This window comes from Vicugna pacos, chromosome 29 (genome assembly GCF_048564905.1).
Source record: "Vicugna pacos chromosome 29, VicPac4, whole genome shotgun sequence".
Classification (NCBI taxonomy): Eukaryota; Metazoa; Chordata; class Mammalia; order Artiodactyla; family Camelidae; genus Vicugna; species Vicugna pacos.
Window position 1 is genome coordinate 12,993,790 of NC_133015.1, and position 20,834 is coordinate 13,014,623.

The following is a 20,834-nucleotide window of genomic DNA, read 5'->3' on the forward strand; positions in this document are numbered from 1 at the left end:
AATGTGGCTGGGAGATTTGGCTTCCTGGCCAGGAAAGCTATATCTGGCATCATTATTTTTGTAAAAGAGAACATCCTCTCTTGGTATGAAATTTCCAAATCATTTATACTCCAAAGTACTTTGTTTTGATGAGACTTATCTGAGTGATTTCTTGATAATAAGCTTTTAAGAAACTGGCTAAGTTGGCTGGTCTTTAGAAGTTCAACCTTGAGCTTGGTTATACCTCCTAATTCTGATTTTTTAAAAAAAAGATATACTATATTTTTCTGTCTCCACATACTGTATTTTATGTAGATGATTTAACTCTGCCATTTTATTTTTGGAGAATTCACTGTGGAAAGTAAAAATGTTGAATATAGAGCTAATTACTTTTTTCCTTCAAATTTCACTGCTCATTGGATGGGAAAAACTGGAAAAGTGACACTGATTGTGAAGAAACCAGGACAAATGAACTAGTTCGTGAGTTACTGCCTCATTATACACTCAGTAAGACTTCGCTGGATTAAAAAGGCCAACCACAAGAGGTAAAACTTAATCAATCATTAAGATAAGCATTATACACTCTGTTCTTTCTCAATATGGTTTCAGTATTCAATTGACATTTCCTTTGAAATTAATACAAATTAATCTAGATTTCATCAAGGCTATTTTAGACATCCAATTTAAAATGTACTGAAATAAGTTTGGAATGGTGGTTGACTGCTTGAAAAATAAGGACAGTCTGAAGGAGAAATGTATCAGAAGCAAATCCATGAGTGTACTTTGGAGTCCAGCCAGCCCTAAATAAGCTCAACTCCTCCCCCACTTTCTAGGCGAAACTGAAAGTTTTGCTACAATGTAAAGTACAGGGTCTCCTGCAGAAGTGGACAGAATGGGGGGCCTCTCGTACGTGGGGATGATGTCTAGAGGCATCAAAAAGGAACTCGAGATTAAACAGCATCAGTAAACAACAAAAGCCACAGAACTAGCACAAAACTTCTCTCCCCTTGGTTACTAAAAATTGAAATGGCCGCAGTCATATTAAGTGAAAGAAGTCAGACAGAGACAAGTATCATACGACGTCGCTCACATGTGGAACCTAAAAAGAAAAGATACACATTCAAATTTTATTTACAAACCAGAAACAGAATGACAGACGTAGAAAACGAACTGTGGTTAGCAAGGGGAAGGTGGGGAGGGATAGACTGGGAGTTTGGGAATGTGAAGTAGGTAAACATCAGGGACCTACTGTATAGCACAGGGAAGTATATTCAATTTCTTATAATGAGCTGTGATGGAAAAGAAACTGAAAATACATATAAGTAGGTATGTATGTATATAACTGAACTGCTTAGCTGTACAACCAAAACTAACATTGTCAACCAACTACACTTCAATAAAAAATAATAAAAATAGATAAACCACAAAGATGTGATCCTCTATACCAATAACGTTTAAAAACAAAAAAAGTTTATTCTTTGCCCCTCATTAAGATCCAAATATTCTGAGGAGTCATTGAACATTATCAGCTATTTTGTAGGAAAAATAAAAATTCTTCTTCCTGAGAAATTTGAAAAGGGAGGAGGTGTTTAGAGAATATCCTAGTATCAAGTGAGACTTCACAGGACAGGAATTCACTGCAGAAGCATCTTTCTCCGTGGAAACACATGGAGAACCCATGGCTGGGCAGGAAAAGGCCCTGTTAGTTTGCATTTAAGAGTCAGTTTGCTAGCCTTCAGGTTCCTCTATGTCTAGAATCCTGGAGCTGACGCCCCAAGGAACACCTGCAAATTAAAAACAAAAAATGGACCAATGGAATGGTATTCATCTAAAATTCTTTGAAGAATAACATTGAGTATAAATAGACAGTTTGCTATTCTTCCTGTAATGCTCTTCATTGCCCTCTCTGTCTGGCAAACTTCTCATGATACTTCAGGCCTTGCTTAATGTTACTTTTTTTCTGTAACTTCTCTTGTGTTATTGTCCCTCCCCTTTACCCTAGAGGGGAAAACTGAATAATTAAGGTCTTAACTAAGGTATAATTAATTTCCCCATAGTGCTCTTTTATGTCTCCATGACAGCATGTATCACATTATATATCACAGACATCTGTCCACCTCTGCTGGTCCCACCAGACTATGGAGACCCAGGGGGCTGTTGCCTGTTCTGTATTCTAGAGGAGTTTAGTGCTTGAAATGCAATCCATATAGATGTTCACTGAGGACTTGTTCAATCAAGTGTTTGTCTTTGTCTACTGGTCCCGAATGAGTGCTCATTTATCTAGCTCTTAAAACACAGTACATTATTAGTATAGCAGGGAATTAGACCAAGGAAACAAGACCAGAAAATACAGCAGTATTAACAGGAACAGGGGGCAATGCCATTTATGACATTTCGTGAAGAATAACTGAGTATCACATTACCAGGACAAATGAAAGCATTCTAAATCACATAGATTTTTCACCCAAATAGTTAGCTGACGATACGTGGAATTAATGTTTACTTCCTCCTTCCCACTTTAAAAAGTGAGCAGAGATGTCAGGAGAATAGAGTCAGACTGAGAACAAGACACTTCTGGAAGCTCTGCAGTTGGGAGAGAAGGGTTGACCTCCATTCTTTCGCATGGTTTCCCGGCTGTGACGTGCTTCAGGTAAAAGGACAATTACAACCGCCCAAAGAAAGAGACTATGTTTTGCTTTCTGCAGTTTGGACCTGTTTTTCATGCTTCCCAAATTAGTTTTCCTTGCATTTTGGGGTAAATAATCTTGGTATTTAAATAAAGTCTAGAAATGGAAAGAAGGTATTGCTAAGATTATTACTTACGTGTATGCCATAAAACTGTGCTTTAAAATAGCTGCTTAAAGAATTATGTTGATTCTCTCCTTTTATAATAGTTCTAACTCATCTTCAAAGTTCTTTCGTACGTGTTTAAAAGTAGTAGTTAATGATTTCTGGCCCAGTCTTCTTTGTGACTTAGTCTGCTAAGGATTCATGTGCCACCAGCCACTTTACACAGTCTTTATAATTTAGGCACTTCTCTAGGCTTAGGGTCACTCTTCATAGCTTGTGACCAAAAGGGCAAGGGTAATTGTCCCATGCAAGGTTTCAACCTCAACCTTGCTAACGAGGTACAGACTTTGCATTATTTCCAGTGAGATGCCGGGATAAAAGGACCTCGCCTATGTTAAGGGTTGGAGATCACCCAGCAAATGAAGAGACTGAAATCTTTTGAATGTAAGCTACACAAATGCTTCCAATTTATAACAGTGCAGCACAGTCACACAGATGTACTATTATAATGAGCTATATGACAAAAAGAAGACAAAGAAGTGGGGGAAAATGTCTTGGTTAATGAGCTGACTGTACTAACCAAAGGAAAATAAGGCACATACCCCTGTTTCTGAGTTTGCAGTGTAATTGTTAAAATATTTGATAGCAAGACACATTTTCAAACCATGCACCGATTAAGGAAAAGGGTGAGTGCACAAGGGATTTAAAATTGGTCTAAAGGGAAGGGTAGAGAAGCCAAGTCAGACCTTTGAAACAACTCATTTTCTGTTTGAAACATTTCTCCTCATTTCGTTTCATTTTCTAAAGGTCTCTTTAGCTCATTAAAACATCTTTCTGTTTCTACTTGTTAAAGATTTCCTGGTTCTTTTTGGCTTACTAGTTTTTTCATCCAATGAGCAGAAGTATCAGAAAAATTGGCAAGTGAAATAGTGATGAGATAAAAAGCTGAGAAAAGAAAACAGAGAGCATTTCCATTAGGTGGGGTTCAAGACGCTACTGGATCTCTGAGCTCCATCTCTTGGTACAGTAAGAAGCTGCTGGCTAAAGCTGGGGCCTCTGAGCCATCATGGGAGAGACTCCAGGTCTAAGAAACTACATCTGTATTTTCAATGTTAACCCCCCTAAGTGGATATCAGCTCATTAACAAACAAACAAAAAACCTCAAAAACAAACAAAAACTCTAAATTTATTTTTCTAATCACAAAACCAAAAAATATTCAGAACCCAGAATTTGTAAAATACAGCAGAGCACAAAGAAAAATTAAGGGAAAAATAACCTGTAATTCAATCACCCAGAGATAATTATTTATTCATATTTTGGTGTCTGACTTGTATTTTTCAAAAATCTGTATATAATGTGTATATGTGTATGTATATTGGTTTTAAAAAATGGTACCACATTCAATACTATTTTTTTAGCCTCCCTTTTCACTTAAACACAGTGAAAATATTCCCATACAAGTCTTTTAAAGAATGATTATGACCACACAGTAATTGACATACGGATTCGGCTTCTTTTATTTGACCAATATACTATTCTTCAATATTGTCTTACTCTGTGGGGGCTGAAGTAACAAAATAAAGCATAGATTGTGTGGCTTAAACAGCAGAAATTGATTTTCTCACAGGTTTGGGGCTGGAAGTTTGAGATCAGGGTGTCAGTATGGTAGCATTCTGATGAGGACTCTATTTCTGACTTGTTCACAGGTGCCTTCTCGCTGTATCCTCAGGGCAGGGAGGGAGAGATAGAAAGCAAACACTCTGGTGTCGCTTCTTAAAAGGCCACTAATCCTGTCATGAGGGCCCCAGCCTCTTGACCTTATCTAAATTTAATATTCATTCCCAAAGGCCCCACCATCACATTTGGAGTTAGGGCTTCAACCTATGAATTGGGGCAGTGAGTCCATAGCTGATATTTAAGTTGTTTTCAGTTTCTTCTACTGTATGAATATTGTGACAAACATCCTTGGGCATATATCTCTGTGAATATAAAAATCTTTCTTTGGTATAAATTCATAGAATTATTGATATATCCTTTATTAGATAGAGAAAGAAGATAAAATGCATGTATTCACCACAAATACCCTGTTCTGAGGTACAATGAAGAAGTGAAAATTTTAAAATATTTAATATTTCTTGCTTACAGTTTAATTTTGGAATAATCTGGTGGGGAGGGGGGAACATCAATGCAACCAAAAGTTTAATTTTCTTATCTGAAATATGATTTGCTTTAAGGACTGATTTTCTAGAGGTGTTAAGTGAAACTAAATCTTAAAACAATTTTTTGGAAGTGATTTTGACATCTCTAGTGTTAACAGAAGAAAAAGAAAAGTAACATTTCTTTGGTGCTAAAGCTCTCAAACCTAAACTATTTCTCTGAATAATAAAGAATTTCTTTTCTTTCCTTCCTCCCTTGCTTCCTTACTTCCTTACTTCCTTCCTCCCTCCCTCTCTCTCTTTCTCTCTCTCTTTCTTTCTTTTTTCTTTCTTTCTTTCTTTCTTTCTTTCTTTCTTTCTTTCTTTCTTTCTTTCTTTCTTTCTTTCTTTCTGTCTTTCTGTCTTTCTTTCTTTCTGTCTTTCTTTCTGTCTTTCTGTCTTTCTTTCTTTCTGTCTTCTTTCTTTCTCTCTCTCTCTTTCTCTCTCTTTCTTTCTTTCTCTCTTTCTTTCTTTTATTGAAGTATAGTTAGTTTACAATGTGGTATCAATTTCTGGTGTAGAGCATAATAGTTCAGTCATACATATACATACATACATTCATTTTCATATTCTTTTTTACTGTAGGTTACTACAAGATATTGAATATAGCTCCCTTTGCTATACAGCATAAACTTGTTTATTTTATATACAGTAGTTAGTATCTGCAAATCTCAAACTCCCAGTTTATCCCTTCCTACCCCTTTCCCCCACTGGTAACCATAAGTTTGTTTTCTATGTCTGTGAGTCTGTTTCTGTTTTATAAATAAGTTCATTTGTCCTTTTTCTTTTCTTTTCTTTTCTTTTTTTTTTAGATTCCACATATAAGTGATATCACATGGTATTTTTCTTTCTCTTTCTGGCTTACTTCACTTAGAATGAGATTCTCCAGGTCCATCCATGTTCCTGCCAATGGCATTGTTTTATTATACTTTTATGGCTGAGTAGTGAAGAATATATTTTTTTTTCAGAATGATAACCCATGACTTCTTAATAAAGGGGAAGAGAAACTTACTGTGTGTTGAGTATTATGGTAGATTCTTTCATTTATATTATCTCAGAAAATTGCTTTTATTTCTTACAACTGCTTTATATGGTAGGGTTATCAAGTTTAGCCAAAAAAAAAAAAAAGGACACCTAGTTAATCGGAATTTCAGATACACAACAAACACGATTTTTATTAGTGTGAGTATGTCCCATGCCATATTTGAGACAAAATTATACTAAATGTTATTATTCAACTGAAATTCAAATTTAACTTGGCATCCTGTATTTTATTTGGTAACCATAGGCAGGTATGGTGATTTGCATTTTTCTTTCCATACCATGAAAATGAAATGGCAGGGAAAGAAATCAAATAAAGCTGCCACTGTTTGTCTTGAAAGATCTGAACTCTCGCAAATTAAGGCACTAGTTCTCCTCCAACATTCAGTTTCAAAATCTTATGGCATATTTGGCTTGCTTTCTTTACCTTCACTTTGATTTAAGTTTTTCCAAAATGATACATTCACTGTTCTCCATTTCTAAGCCAAGGCACACATTAAATGGAGAAACAGCTATACAACTGGCATTAAAATATTAATTTGTTTAAAGATTGATTTTCTTGGCCATAACCACTCACTCATATTTAATTTATGGAACTGTGAGTACACAATAAAAATACAAAGCAGACAGTGACACACAATATCCTCAAGTAAGGTTATGAAATATGGCCATTACTCTGTGACAAGAAGGTAGAGCAAAGAAAAGGGCAGGAGGCTAATTGGGAGCAGAAGAGGTGAAGCTCTAACCCTTAAGGAAAAGGTCCTTAGAACCTGAATAAAGGAAAGAGGAAAGAAGGATTACTTCCGAGGCACGAGATGCAAAAATCATGGTCAGACAGACAGTGAGGAATTCCTTTGAATCTGCCCAAGTGAATAGATGCAGGGAGCGATCATGGTGTAACAGACGCATATAAGGGGTGCTCTGACAAGTCACAGCCAAGGCTTTTGGCCTCTCCATGTAATTGCCAGGGAGAGAAAGCTGCTCCAGAAGGTTCTGTGACCAAACGCCCCAAAGCGGGCTTGGGAAATCCTACCATTTCTTGGTTCGCCTCAAGAGCCCTTGTTCAACTGATTATGGACTGGAAAACGTGACCATGACCCCGAGTCTTTCGCATTTTGGACCGCTGGATTGTGAGACTGGGGAAGCAATCCCCACTGGTATCTGAGGTTTGAGTGTTTGCCAGGGGCCTAATCATCAGGCAGAGGAGGACCTGACCCTTGAATGAAGAGCTGGCTACCAAAGGGAAGGCAGAGCCCAGGGGTTTCCCAGGCTCTGGATTTCAGGGCTTCTGCCTTCATGGAGGCCATAATGTTAGCAATTGCTTCCTGATGATCTGAGCAAGGACACAGACTTTAGGGAGAGACTACGGAGGGGCTTGCTGAAAAACGAGTAGGTGTTGGCCAGGCAAAAAGGGCAAAAAGAGAATTCTGAGCAGAAGTCACAGCACAGGCAAAAGGCCTGGGTTAGGAGAGCACTGCACATTTTAGGGAGGGAATGGAGGTCCTGTGCTGATGCAGCGAGGACAGCAGGGAAGGGAGGCAGACAACAGGCCCTGCGGGTCTTGTGGGGATTTCCCTTAAGTGTATGAGCAATGAGAAGCTATCCGAGTGTTTCAAGAAGGGAGCTGGCAGGATCACTGGCAGTTTTGAAGATCACTCTGCCTGCAAGGTGGAGAGCAGGCTGGAAGAAGGCCCCAGTGGACGCAAGGAGGAAAGGCTGCAGGGGTAGCTGGGACAGGTGATGGTGGTGGGGAAGGTGGGGTCAGACTTGAGGGGCAGTGAGGAAGTAAATCAACAGATCTGATGACAGATTTCACAGACTCAGTAAAGGGAGCTTCGAGGAGGGTCCTGGGGTTTCCTGCTTGCTCAGCTGGGAAGACCAGGATGTTGATCACTAAGACAGCAAACTCCAGAAACAGAGCAAGCATGGGGAGAAGAGGGTGCGTTTGGTCTCGGAAAGGCTGCTCTTGGGCAATCCAGAGTGATCTACCCAACAGGAGGTTGTATATATGCATTTGGAATTCAGAGAAGGACCAGAAAACCCATTGGTTCAAGTGTCTATTGCCCAAGGTGTGTCAGAGAACAAGGTTCATGTTTGCTATATGGGGCAGAAGCCAGCAGAGCAGAAGACTTCAAGCTAGAGCACCAATTCAGCCTCAGCTCTACCATGTGCAGGCTCGATGTCTTCCTCTGTCCAGTAAGAAGGATGATGCAGGGTGGAGTCTGCATTAAATGATTTCATGTACATAAAGACAGTCAACTGCAGAGTCCTGCACCGACGTGGCTCTTGCTGACCATTGAGCCTGTGTTGCCCTCCCACTCTTTCTGCCTCTGATATTTTCTCTCTCTGTTACCTTACTCTCACCTTCTTTTAGGTAGTAGGGACATAGCAATATTGAGAGCCTATTAACTGTCAGACATCATGTGAGATAGTAGGAATATGGCTAAAACAAAGACACGAGGTGCTTACCTTCCTGAAACTTCTATTTTCAAGGAGAAAAAACCATATCAAACTCATTTCCACATTATAACTCATCAGAAGAGTTCACCAGGAAAGACAGCAACCTCTGGATGATGGGGCATAGCCTAGGCTTGAGAGAGACCTGGTGAAGAAATGCTAAAACGGGGGTCAGAGAAATAGCGGTATACACACCAGAGGCAGTATGAGCCAGGAATGGGATAAAAATTGTAAAGTTGGATGATAAAAGTCCTCCTCTTTTAGTTATTTCAGCTTATCTCTAATGTCTGCATAGCATCACTTGGTGATAATGACAAAGTCCAGATCTGAGGTCCTTTGTTTATTTGAGACTAAAGTCAAATGGAACTTCACCTGTCTCTTCCCTTTCTGCAAAAGGCCCCACTCAACCAGTTGTACTGTCTCTAGATAGTATAAAACAAGATGTCAAGAGTCAACAGAAGAAAAATTCTTCAGCAAATTTTAATATAAATACTTGGAAAATAATGAGACATTTATAACATGAAGCATTTAGATTAGTTGATGATGCAGAGTGTCTAGGGTGGACCATATAATTGAGATTGAGTGCCTTGGCACAGAACAGATGCTCAATAAACATTTATCAAATGTCTGAATTCAATCTCTGTTCATGCACTCATTCTACTAATTTTTATCAAGCATCTACTATGTGCCAGTCATTGTACTGGACCCTGGGATGTGATGATGAATGGTCCCATGACTAAGTAGGGAAGAGAGTGAGTGCAAACAAATAAGTACAATCCAGCATCATGAGGGCTACAAGAGAGGCAGGCATAAAGGGTGACAAGAACACAGTGGAGGAAACCATGACATACGACCAGGAGAGGTTCTGTTTGGGTAGGAAAAGTTTTGGAAGGAGATGAGCTTGGCCATGAAATGCTTTTGGAAGGAGGATTTGAAGGCATATTTAAAGATGTTGGGAAAGACTTCTGTGGAGTGTGCGGATGGTTCTGATGTAAACTACCTGAAACTAACACAACAATGCAAGTCAACTATACTTCAACAAAAAAAGGTGCCAAGCAAGAAAAAAAAGAGAGAAACAATTGCTAGGTGAAGAATTAGAGCAAAATAGCAAGGGTTAAGATCCAGAGACGTTTTCTCCACAACAGATAATATTTAAAAAAAAAAGATGGGTAAGTATCATCCATACATGACAACTCTCTCCTGTTCTCTGATCCCTCCCAGCTCAGTCTCAGCAAACTTGGCAGCAAATGTGTCTCCTTCCAAGCACCAAGATACTGGTGTACCTAGAGAGAGCAGGACTTACTTGTGTCTGGAGGTTCAAGTACTACAGATCATCACAGAAGAGAAAGGTAGCATAAAATATACTTAAAAACAGAATTTGTGGCTTAAGGTATAGTTTCTAAGATCACAATGTGAAACATGCAGGGAGATGGAATGGATGAGTGAGTAGGCCAGCCTTGGTCACTCATTAGTTTGGACCTCATTTCTCTTTAATTCCATTCTTCATCTTAAATGCTTCAGAGCCTCTGAATGTTTTCTTCAGAATATAGAATAGAAGACTGGTCATCGTTGTTTTTTTTTTTTTTCACCTCACTATTTCCCTTAATCTTTTTTTTCTTCCTGTTATGTATTTGAATAAATTTAATTTTCTTAGGGTTTTCCTTTTGTCTTTTTGGCTCCTTGTTTTTCAATTAGAATTGATTTTTTTTGCCCTTCCTTTCTTCCTCCCTTCCTTCCTTCTGCACTAAAACACTACAATTGTCAGCTGCTACCACCTACTCATGACTTCTCCCTGGTTTAATATGACTGAGCAGGGGCAAAGGAGGAAAGTGTTTAACTCTCAGGCCCCAAAGCTTCTTTCTACTTTTCAACTAAAATGAAATCTGTGGGAGGACACTGATAATGACTTAGGCAGACAGAAAATTAAGGGGTAATTTAGATTTTTATCAAAGAAAATATATTTTGATGGGAAAACCCCAACCACTCTATAAACCAAACTTGTAAATGTTTAACTATGAAATGAATGTATTTAGTAATAAATACATCTGCATATTTTCAGCAGAAGAGCTCTGAGATGAGAGGAATGTCATTATCCTCTGTATTTTAAAAGATTAATAAATTAGATGGTTTCATGACTGGTGTCGCCAAGAAAGTTTCATTCTAGGGAACAGGTGAGCGAGGACCTTGCCTTCCTAGCACTTCCACTGTTTCCACAAGAGTGTCAGGAACTATTGGGGGTTGAGTACTCCTTTATGGATATGACGGACAACCTGGGTTTGCAGCACTTGACGGTAAAATCAAAAGAAGCCCCACGTGGTGATTGGAGAGAATGTTCCATCCCTTTCTTAATATTAGGCATTATTCCAAGTATATCAGCCAAGAGACTGGATACCAATGCCTATCACACATTTGGGGTCTCATATTAATATTGTTGCCGTACTAATATTAATTCAGGTCTCATATTACTATTATTGCCGTAATCCTTCTCCTAACATTTGAGGTATTCACATCTACTGAAAGGTAGGAAAAAATTATCTCGACTTATGACCTTGCCAATTTACTCCCATCTCTGAACTTCTTTTATTTGTAAAAAAGGGGGAAAAAAACCCGATAATAATATGCACCTTACAGATTTATTGCCATAATGGATAATTCCATGAGTGGTCACTAAACGTTAGAATACTGAAGTGCATAAACCACATGCACGTAAAGCTTTGACCACCATCTATGGCATACAGTAAGCATTCAGTAAATGATAGCTAATGTTACATTATTGTTACAGAAGAAATCCACATTATCTAACTCGATGTCAGCTCAGGTCACAGGACCATGGACAGAGCCATGGTCTGAGTCAGGCCACCAGGACAACCGTTTTCAAAACAAAATGCATATGGCAGGATAAAAGGGCAAGAAACCTGCCACTCTATCAGCAGGAATCAGTGAACAAAATGCTACTACCCACTCTACCAGCAAGACTGTAGGTAGGCGTCACGGCTGATGTGGCGCCTGGCACATCTCGTGACTCTATGAATAATTTAGGCTTCCCTTCATATGTGCTCCTGTGCATTCTTTATCAGAGGCCTTATTAAAAGTAACTGAAGTTGACAGTTTACGTATCTGACTCTTCAGTATGAACGTACAGACTGCAAGAGGAGACTGTGAGCCTGGACCTCCGAGACAGCACAGCACATGTAGGCAGTGTGGCTATCATTAGTGCTGTTTGCAAGTATCCCTGGCTCTCTGCCTCCCCGGCTCACGGTAGGACTGCACCACCTGGCCCACCTATGGTTGTGCTGGGCTGTGCAATGTGGTCTGGCCAATGAGCTACGAGTGGAAATGAAAGGTATCACTTCTGGGACAGAGCAATCAACTGCCAGTGCAAGATGCGACATAGCACTCTTCCTCCCTGCCAGGGGGGCCAGCAACATCCCAGACAGTGGCTGCTCTGTCCATCTGGATCCTGGAGTGAGGACAGTGCTGAGCAGAGTCCCTGGCTGACCTCGATGGACATGTAGCAAGAGCAAGAAACAGATTCTTGTCCTTGTAGACTACTGAGATTCTGGCGTGGCTTGTTATTAGTATAACTTAGCCCATCCTGATACGGGAGGCCCATAATATTGATGAACGAATAAAGAAGAAATAGCACGCTGACCCATCTGCTTCAATAGTCCTGAGGGGCTTTCCAATCCAGTGCCTCTCTTTCAAGGAAGCCCGTACTTTAAATTTAATCTCTTCTTAAAATCTCTAGAGATGACTAGGAATACATCTGGATGTTTAATGCCTTGGTTAGGAAATTCTTCCTTGCATCTAACCAAGGAGGTGGCATATGGAGTATGTCTGGCAATACGGAAGGGTCCTCTGAGATGTCACTATGCTGTTGGTTCTGGCACACTGTGGCCAAGCCAGCGATAACTCAGCTCAGTGTGAGGCCACCTGTCACCACTGCTGAGGGGGGTGGGCCTCCCTGCTCTTCCCATCCACGCGTCCCTTAGTTTCTGCTCTTACTCAACACACACAGACACACAGACACACACACACACACATTCTCTTTCCCTATGGTTCAAAATATGCAGAGCCTGAACAAGAACAAAGGCCACATTCCTCATGTCAGTTCATTATTGACTCTAATTATCTGTGTCCTTAGATAAGTCACTTATCATTTCCAAGTACTGGTTTCTTATTTGGGAGTTTTTATGAGATCTGAAAGAGGTAAATATGGGAAATAAAGCAGAACTGTAGTGTATTAGCCACGTCCTGTGGCACGTGCTCTGAAGGGAGTCAGAAGGCGTAACTGTCCCCAAATTGCCAACATGCCTTTGCACTGGTGTGCCTGAGAGACCTTCATGAAATCTAAGCTATCTGGGGATAGATTAAAGTTAATTAATTACTGCCCTAAAACATCTGCCAGCTAATGTGGTCCTGGGAACACTGGGACACCAGATAAAGGTGTTTTGATGCTATGAAAGTGCTTCCATAGATGCTCTGGACAGACTGAAGGTCACGAACACTTAGGAGCTGGGTTACTGACTGGGCAAGAAGTTGCAATGTCAAAAGCTCCATTTCATGGCTTCATCCAGAGTCAGTGCAGCTATTTCCCAGGGCTGAGCAACCGCTCGACTATAAGAGGCGTCTCTGAGACCATTCTGGTTAAAAAGCAACTTACCGAATGGTTCCACTGTCATCAAACAGAGGCATACTTGGCATAGCTGAGAGACAGAAAGAATCTTGTTCTTTATTTAAGGAGGTTAACCACATTCCAAAAGAGTAAAAAATTAGTTTGGGATCTTCTTTTGACCTTACTGCATGCCAAGGAAACTTCAAAAAAATTTGTTTTTGTTTTACAGTGTAAGTGATAGAGACAGACTAGGGAGAGTGTTCTTTTTCTCTTCCTCTTTTATTTATTTATTTATTTATTTTGCTTTCAGTAGAAAAAAATAGTACTCCTACGCCTCTTCTTGTAGACATATTTAATAACCGCAGAGGTTAAACTCAAACCACTGGCTGCTTGATGAAAATATGCAAAGAGGCAATAAACAAAGTCAGTGCCTGGGAGAGTGATGTTATCACAAGGTAAAATGACACATCACTTTTTTCAGCACCTGCCATTTTTTATTAGCTGTTCCTTAACCACCTGGCAGGGCGTAGATATCCAAGTCACACGTCAGGCTACTGATGTCCGCAAGGTAGAAAGGCGATCCTGGGAGAGTTTGATTTCTGAAATCTCTTATGTCACCAAGCCAGCCTGATAAAAATAGGACAGGGGTAAGAATAACCATAGCCAGATTCTCACTCTTTAAACTATGTCAGACTTTTGGAAACACTTTGCTTCCATTTTTATGAAACACGGAGGCAGAAAGACATTATTGTGAAGTCCAGAGGTTGGAACCAGGAAAACCACTGGAGCCCATGTTTCTGATACAAAACAAGTCTGCATGTGCCTTCCCGCTGAGCAGAGGGAGAAACAGGCACATTCATGAAGACACTGAAATCAAAGACTGAGAAGTCATCACTCTTTGCACTCTAAAAGGGTAAAATGCCTGAATAATTAACACCAGTGGAAGAGAGCCTGCAGGGAGATTTGAGGCTTCTCCCGACCCTTGAAAAGAGAAGCATCAACTCTAAGATAATGCACCCGAAGATGGCATTCCTTGAAATCAATGGCAACTTCCAGTCAGTACTCAACTATTGATTCCTTATTGTCCCAGGATAAGTCATTTTGGGTGACCTCAGCACATTAAAACAAACTGTACATTCACCTCTACTCACACTTAGCTGTTTCTTCTGTGGTCACACTGTTGAAATAATGTACTTTCCAAGGAAAAGAGAACTAAGCAGAATAGACAATCCAAATTCTACTTTCCATAAGAAGCCACATTTCTTCTTACCGTCAGTACTGGAACTCTCTCATTTGCCCACCAGGCCTGCTCTCCACGTTTCCCTGTTTTCCTCTGGGCCCTGCAAGGCTGACTGCAATGGACCACAGTGAAGTCTGCCTGCAGTGCTCTCCAGCTTCCTTTTGGGACTGGTCACCTTTTGGGATGGGGCACACTGGTAGGAGACTGGCTTCATCACAGGAGTCTGGCCACACCCCTCACCCAGGGACTCTCTCTACATTCTCTCTGTGTCTGGGTTCTGGTGTCCTCAACTCTTCAGGCCTGGGCGTGGGAACAGAGCCCCACTATTACCACTTCCTTGGGGTCCCCTCACCCTGTTCCACCTAAGGGTCCCTTTGTTACACTCTCCTCCAGTTTGAGTGTGCTGCGTGGTCTGTTTCTGGCCAGCTGACACCCTGAATGACAGCTTATTTGAAAGTGAAAAAGTGTATTTCCCAGGCCATGTCTTGATGACCTGGAAAATGGAAGAAAAATAACCCTGAACAGGAAACACATCAAGCCTTATTCCTGTCCTAACTTTTTTACAAGATGCACCGCTTTTAGTTCCGAGCTCTGGATAACCTCTTTCTTGGGCACGGAGTGTTGGTGGGGCTTCTGTGTGTGTGGCAACTCCTGTGTTTGTGCAGCCTGTGCTTGCAGGAGTGGGGTCAGGTTTTTTGATTCCCTAACTCGCATCACCGACTCACCATGTCACCCCTTGTTCTGTTTTGCATTCTGTGAAATGGAGCTAAAAAAATAAAACCAGAGTAACCAAATCGGGTAGCTGAAGGAGAAGAGAAACATAGGAACAAAAAAGGGGACAATTAGGAGGCTCTTTCAAAATCTAAAGGGCATCCACCAACCATTCTTCATCCCTCCTGTGCTCGCAAGAAGAATTTAAATTGCAGCATGAGGAACCTAAGTTAGAGATTTAAAAAGAGAGCCACTTCCTGTCTGTAAAGGTTATTCTCTTTGAAAACACTGAAGTGGGAGAGTAAGGAAAGCTGTGAAATTACTTTCTCTGAATGTCTTTGAGAATTAGGTTCTCACCTCTCCGGGATGGTTCTTCTCTGACTCTCTCAGAAGGCAAGGTTTGAGATTAAATGATCTCTCAAGGTCCCTTCTTAGTCCATAAAGTACTAATCAGTAAGCACCATTATTTACAAGGCAATGGCAGAAAGGGGTATCAAACTGGTATCAAACAAAGAAGCCCTAAAGCTGATCACGGGAAGCAGCGGCACTGATGGGAATGGGATTCAGCAGAGAACCGGATGGACAATGAGCAACACACACCCGAAACACACAGATTCGTGAATAAAGACTGAAGCTGTGGGCAATGCAATGGCAAAGCAGGATCAGTTCTTGAAGACTTTTTAAGAATTATATGACTTGCTTCATAATCTCATTGCTTCAAATGAGACCCAACTGTTATTTTAACAAACTGGTGGCAACTTTGCTCATCATTCTTCAAAGGGGGCTTTACAGAACACAAAAACTGTAAGCATATTTTTTATTCTGCATGAGACAATGGAAAGACAGGTCATGTTTATTTTTCTAACTTGTGGAGTGTTTATTGCAGCATTCTGTACAGATGGAAACAATGATCCTGGGGATAGTAAAAAACCAAAAGCAAAACAAAAGCAAAACACGACTATGAATCCCTGTGCCTATCTGCACGAGGAGAAACCTGGCACCATGACACTAACTGGTAACTGACCTCTCTGGGGACATGAAGCAGCAATCCCGCTGCCTGACGAATTCACAGTTGTCTTAAAGGAAAGGCATTATAGTCAACTTGGGTACCTTGTGGACTATACTTATGTATTTTTTATTAAAAAAAATTGTGGTTGGTGGTTTAAAACCAACACTTTGAGCCAAAACCCTTGGTGCTTTCTATCTACAGATCCATAACCAAGTGTCCACATTGAGCTATTAGATCAGCTCATAATAATAAATACGTACTATTTCTAACTGTGGAAACTGAGGACTTCAGGTAGTGAGAGGAGAGAAGGATCAGAGTCTTCAGAAGGTGCTTAGGCTCATTCTGACCAGACACACACTCATCACTCAGGCTGAATGCCTAAGAAAGATCTCACCAGTCCTCCTCTAGTCACTCCATAAACATAGACACTGCTGTGTGACCTTTTCTCTGAACACAATTTCTCAGACTGACCCCTTCTCTTTCCATTTTCAGGAGGCTTAGCATCCAGGGGCCAGTCTCCTGTGCTTTCAATCCCCTGCCCCTCGACTAGCCCAGCTCTCCCTCACTTTCCTTCAGTTGAATCCGGCCCTTGTCTTTCAGGTTTGCCCTGGCAGGGGAAGGTCATCCTCTGAGCTTCTCTGTCTAACATCCCTCTCTCTCCAGCCACACCTGCTTTTGGCTCCTTCCAACTGAAGACTGGAGCTTTAGGGGTGGACTTTCTGCCCCAGTTGCCCAGCCAATTCCCCGAGGTAGATCTTAGTCAGGAACTGGGTCCCAGTCCTGTTCCTCTGAGTCTGCATCTGCCCACGTAACCCGCAGCAACCCCGGGTCTTTAAACTGAGCCTCTCTGCACTTCCATTTCTCCCACCGAGGTTGCCTGGGTGCCATTATCTGCTGCCAGCAGTCCTGGTAGCACACACCTCACTCCCATGCTCCATACACCAGACAAACAACTCTGATGCCTCTTAAGATCCCTCCCCTACATCTGTCTAGACCTTACATTGTCTACCGACACCCAAGGGTGTTCTGACCTACTTGGCTTGATTGCTTTCTTCCACCCTAAGACAAACTCAGTTTTCGTGGTTTCTCACTGTCTACTGAGCCGCCGACCACTACCACACCCACTGGTACAGCAGATAAGAGAAACCCATCCAACATGTCCATCTTCACAGAACCTACAATGACTTGCCAGTAAGATTTATTTCTTCACAGATACAGTGTCTCAGAGGTTCTTAATCTTTTCTTCCCTGCTCTCCATTAGTTAAGACCTAGTTTAAATTCCTCCCAACATTGAATTTTATAGTCTTTACATTTTATCAGAAAAACTGGATTGGCTCCTGTGTGGGAATTCCTTACTGGACTTGGTCAATGGGGGATGGGTCCTACCTACAATCTAGTGAGGAAAACCAGGTGGGACTTCGCATTATAAGGCTGTGTGCAATAGAAAGGGCCAGCGAAAGAAACAGATTCCAGGGATAATAAAGCTTTAGCTAGACCACTTTGCTGGTAAATAGCTTGAGCTTCAGTCCCACTGATGATTAGGTAAAGGACAGATCAAGGAATTAAAAAAAAAATGTCAAAGGAATTCACCAGTGTAGAAAGAAGGAGTCCTGAGCTAAGATTTATATCATCCTTTGTTGACTTGTTACCTTTCACATCTTCAGATCTGGAGTTACTGCTAGATTTCTCATCTTTAGAGAGATCATCAAAAGAGTAACTCTTAACTTATCTTGAAGCCTACTCCATATTCTTGAGTGTCAGGTCAGAGAATTCTTCTGAAGGCTGATGTCCTCTTAGGGATGCAGTGCTCATCCAATCTATACCCCGAGTCCAAGATGGCTTATCTGTTTCATACACACACACACAAGCTACCTCTGACTCTCTCTACAGCTATTAATGAGCTGTAATAGCTGTGTCATTTCAGTAGCTCCTTCCATTCTGCAGACTCCTAGAAATTGTTTAGAGTAATAAATACCACCTATTATCAGCTGCATGAAATTGGGCAATTTACTTGCTTTTCTGAACTTCCTTTTCCTCATCTATAAAATGGAGACAGTAACATAGCTCATTAAATGAGATAATATAATGCTAAAATATTCCACATACAATGAAGAATGAGCCAAATGTTAGTAGTCATTGTTTCCACTCCTCTTTGATGGTGCCTTACAACCTTTATATCAAAGGTTATTTGCTCAATAAATGTCATTGACTAAATGACTGATAAAGTAAGTTGGACTTGAACTCTCTCAATTAACTCTAGTGCAAAGGTCTGTTTTTCACAGTCACTGACATTATCCAAGAATAGATTTTCAAGCTGGATGGTTGACACGTGGGATGCTTACTTACCCTCTGGCAGCTGCACATTGAGAATTTAGATGCAGAATCAGTCTTTGGCCTCTTTCTGGAAACTTATCGACTATATTTAAATGTTTAAGCATAGAATCAAAGGCGGTACACTTCTCAGAGTGACATTAATAGGACGATGTTTGGAAGCATTATCTATTCTTCATGAACAACACACTGTTCAATCCAGAGCTTCTTCCCTAAATGCACACCATTTCATGGGTAGTTTTCAGAGAGTTCAATGACATTATACCTCTTGTCCCAGAACTACCTACATAAACCATTTAACCACCTACTACAGTCAGATTTCTTTTTCTTTTGGCAGGGATGGGGGTGGGGGTGGGGTTCTATTCCTTGCAGTGCATTCCCCTCCAGGATTCACTGCAAAGAATAGAACCCCAGCTTTTCCCCTACCCTGACCCCAGGACTGAAGTCCTCATCCTCTCAGATGCTGGAAATATTGGCAGCCAGAAGCTCTCTCGGCTGAGACCCTTTCTAGGTATTGTCAAGGCTGAAGAGCATCATTTTCCCCAAGATCATGTCCCTTTCCTCAGGACAGCCTACACCCAATGAGTGGTCACAGGAGAGGTATAAAGGCCCAGTCTTCTCATCCCAACTGCTGACAACCTGTGGGATCAGCTGAGGCTGTGGTGGTGACATCACAGGTCTACTTCTTCCTCTGCTGTCCACAGTCCCAGACAGGTCACTTCCTGATAAGTTAGGGCTTGCAAATTTCCGTCTCAGAGATGCTTCCCAGGAGCTGGAGCCTGACGCCCTCATCTCCTTGCAGGAGGAGCGTTCCAGCATAAGACGATGGCCAAGCTCTCTCCTTCCAACAGCACCACAATTGCACTTAGAACTGTGCATAGAACGATGCAGCCAGGAAAAGAAAAGGCCTTTAATTTCCATACTTTTCTCTCCCTGGCCTTTTGATGAAGCGTTTATTGATATTTACATAAGAGCTCTTAATTGCTGCCCTAACAAGATGAGAAGCAAGCCTAAAAGCTTCCTTGGTAGAACCGGGCCAGGGAAGTGGTTCCTTAATGCTCCCCACTGGCCCAGAGATGAAGCCAGGTCACCGGGAAGAAGGACAGCCCAAATACAGGGCAGCATGGCTCTGAGGAAGGGATCACTGGAAACCTACAGACCTCCAGGACCCCTAATGTTACCCCCTAAATCTGGTGACCCAAGTGCCTCTCACTTCCCAAACCTCTTCTAAGGTACAACAAGCGCTCTGCCTCACCACCCGCATCCAGGGCCGTGTCTGCCAGGTTGAAGGCCTCCTATGACAGAACACAACATTTAACAGTTCAGCTCACTATTTTTCTAGCAGATTCGTGGCAGAAGCTGGCTTTTCAAATTAAATGAACGACACATCATGGTTCAATTTCTTCACATCATTTCTTTCCCTCCAAGTGTGGCAGCCTGAGACAGTGAGGGCCTGGTAAGGTCAGCCCTCCTCTCCTTTCTGATGTTCTGGGAGCCTGAAGTTTCTGAAGGGCCACTAGCAAAGTAATTGATGGTGTGCCCTATTTTCCAGGCTCTGGGGGAGAAAACACAAAATGAAAACAAAACCAGACTTCTCTCTGAGCCAAATTGGCAACCAGGCCACATAGAAACCATGTTCATAATTTTAGGACATTAACAATAGGAACCAGTATAGACTCTGTACTGCTGGCACGCTTTGTTTGGTGTTATTTGAGGGTGCACATTTTTGTCTGTGTTCACAAGCTTCTATCTGTCTTGGTCCCAGTGAGGAGTTCCCTGGAAGATGACAAGCTGGAGGGTGGGGGAGAAATCGAGTTAGTTGGAAATGACAGCAGTACTGAATGAGTTCTTCCACCCTTTTATAGGCGTGTTCACGAAATCTGAATCCAGGGAAGTTAATTTATGTTTTGGTTATGTGCACCCACTGATGAGATCATGTTTTGATACAGCGCTGGGGTGGGCTTTTGACCTCATCACTGACAACAAAGGTCACAACGGAAGTCTCCTAGTGCTCTGCGTTCTGCGGGGAATTCTACACCCAAGTTAGGAAAATCATTGTAGAAAAGCAGCAGGAAGTTTCAAAAAACCTACGTGACAGGACAGGTGTAATGTAAAGCACCACAGCTCACATTACACCTACACGGTATCAACATGGATGCAGGGCAGGGAGGATGTTGGAGGCTGATGTTACTAACAGATAACTTGGTCGCTAAATGACATCCATTGCTATGAGATGTGTGTGCTTTTACACAACTGATTAATCTTTTAAATAATGAATGTAAGGAAAATGGTAATAACATTTTTAATGTGCAACCAACAGTGCCTATTCCACAATGAAGTTTAGTTTTAATTTGAGATGTGTCAGAGAGGTGGTTCTCAGACCTGAACATGCATCAGAATCCCTGGTTGAAACACGGATTGCTCAGCTCCAAATTCAGAGTTTCAGATACAGCAGGTTGGGTCCG

General features: G+C 41.4%; 1 protein-coding gene across 1 annotated transcript in view; it reads right to left on the bottom strand.

Moving 5' to 3' along the window:
* Positions 1-1,688: 1,688 nt before the first annotated feature.
* The window catches only part of LOC102543787 (potassium voltage-gated channel subfamily B member 2), a 166,665-nt gene continuing 147,519 nt past the window's right edge, over positions 1,689-20,834 (bottom strand). The window contains exon 3 of the mRNA XM_072951666.1: positions 1,689-1,763. Coding sequence (XP_072807767.1) covers positions 1,731-1,763 — 33 coding nt within the window. The 3' untranslated portion in view covers positions 1,689-1,730. The remainder of the gene's footprint in view (positions 1,764-20,834) is intronic.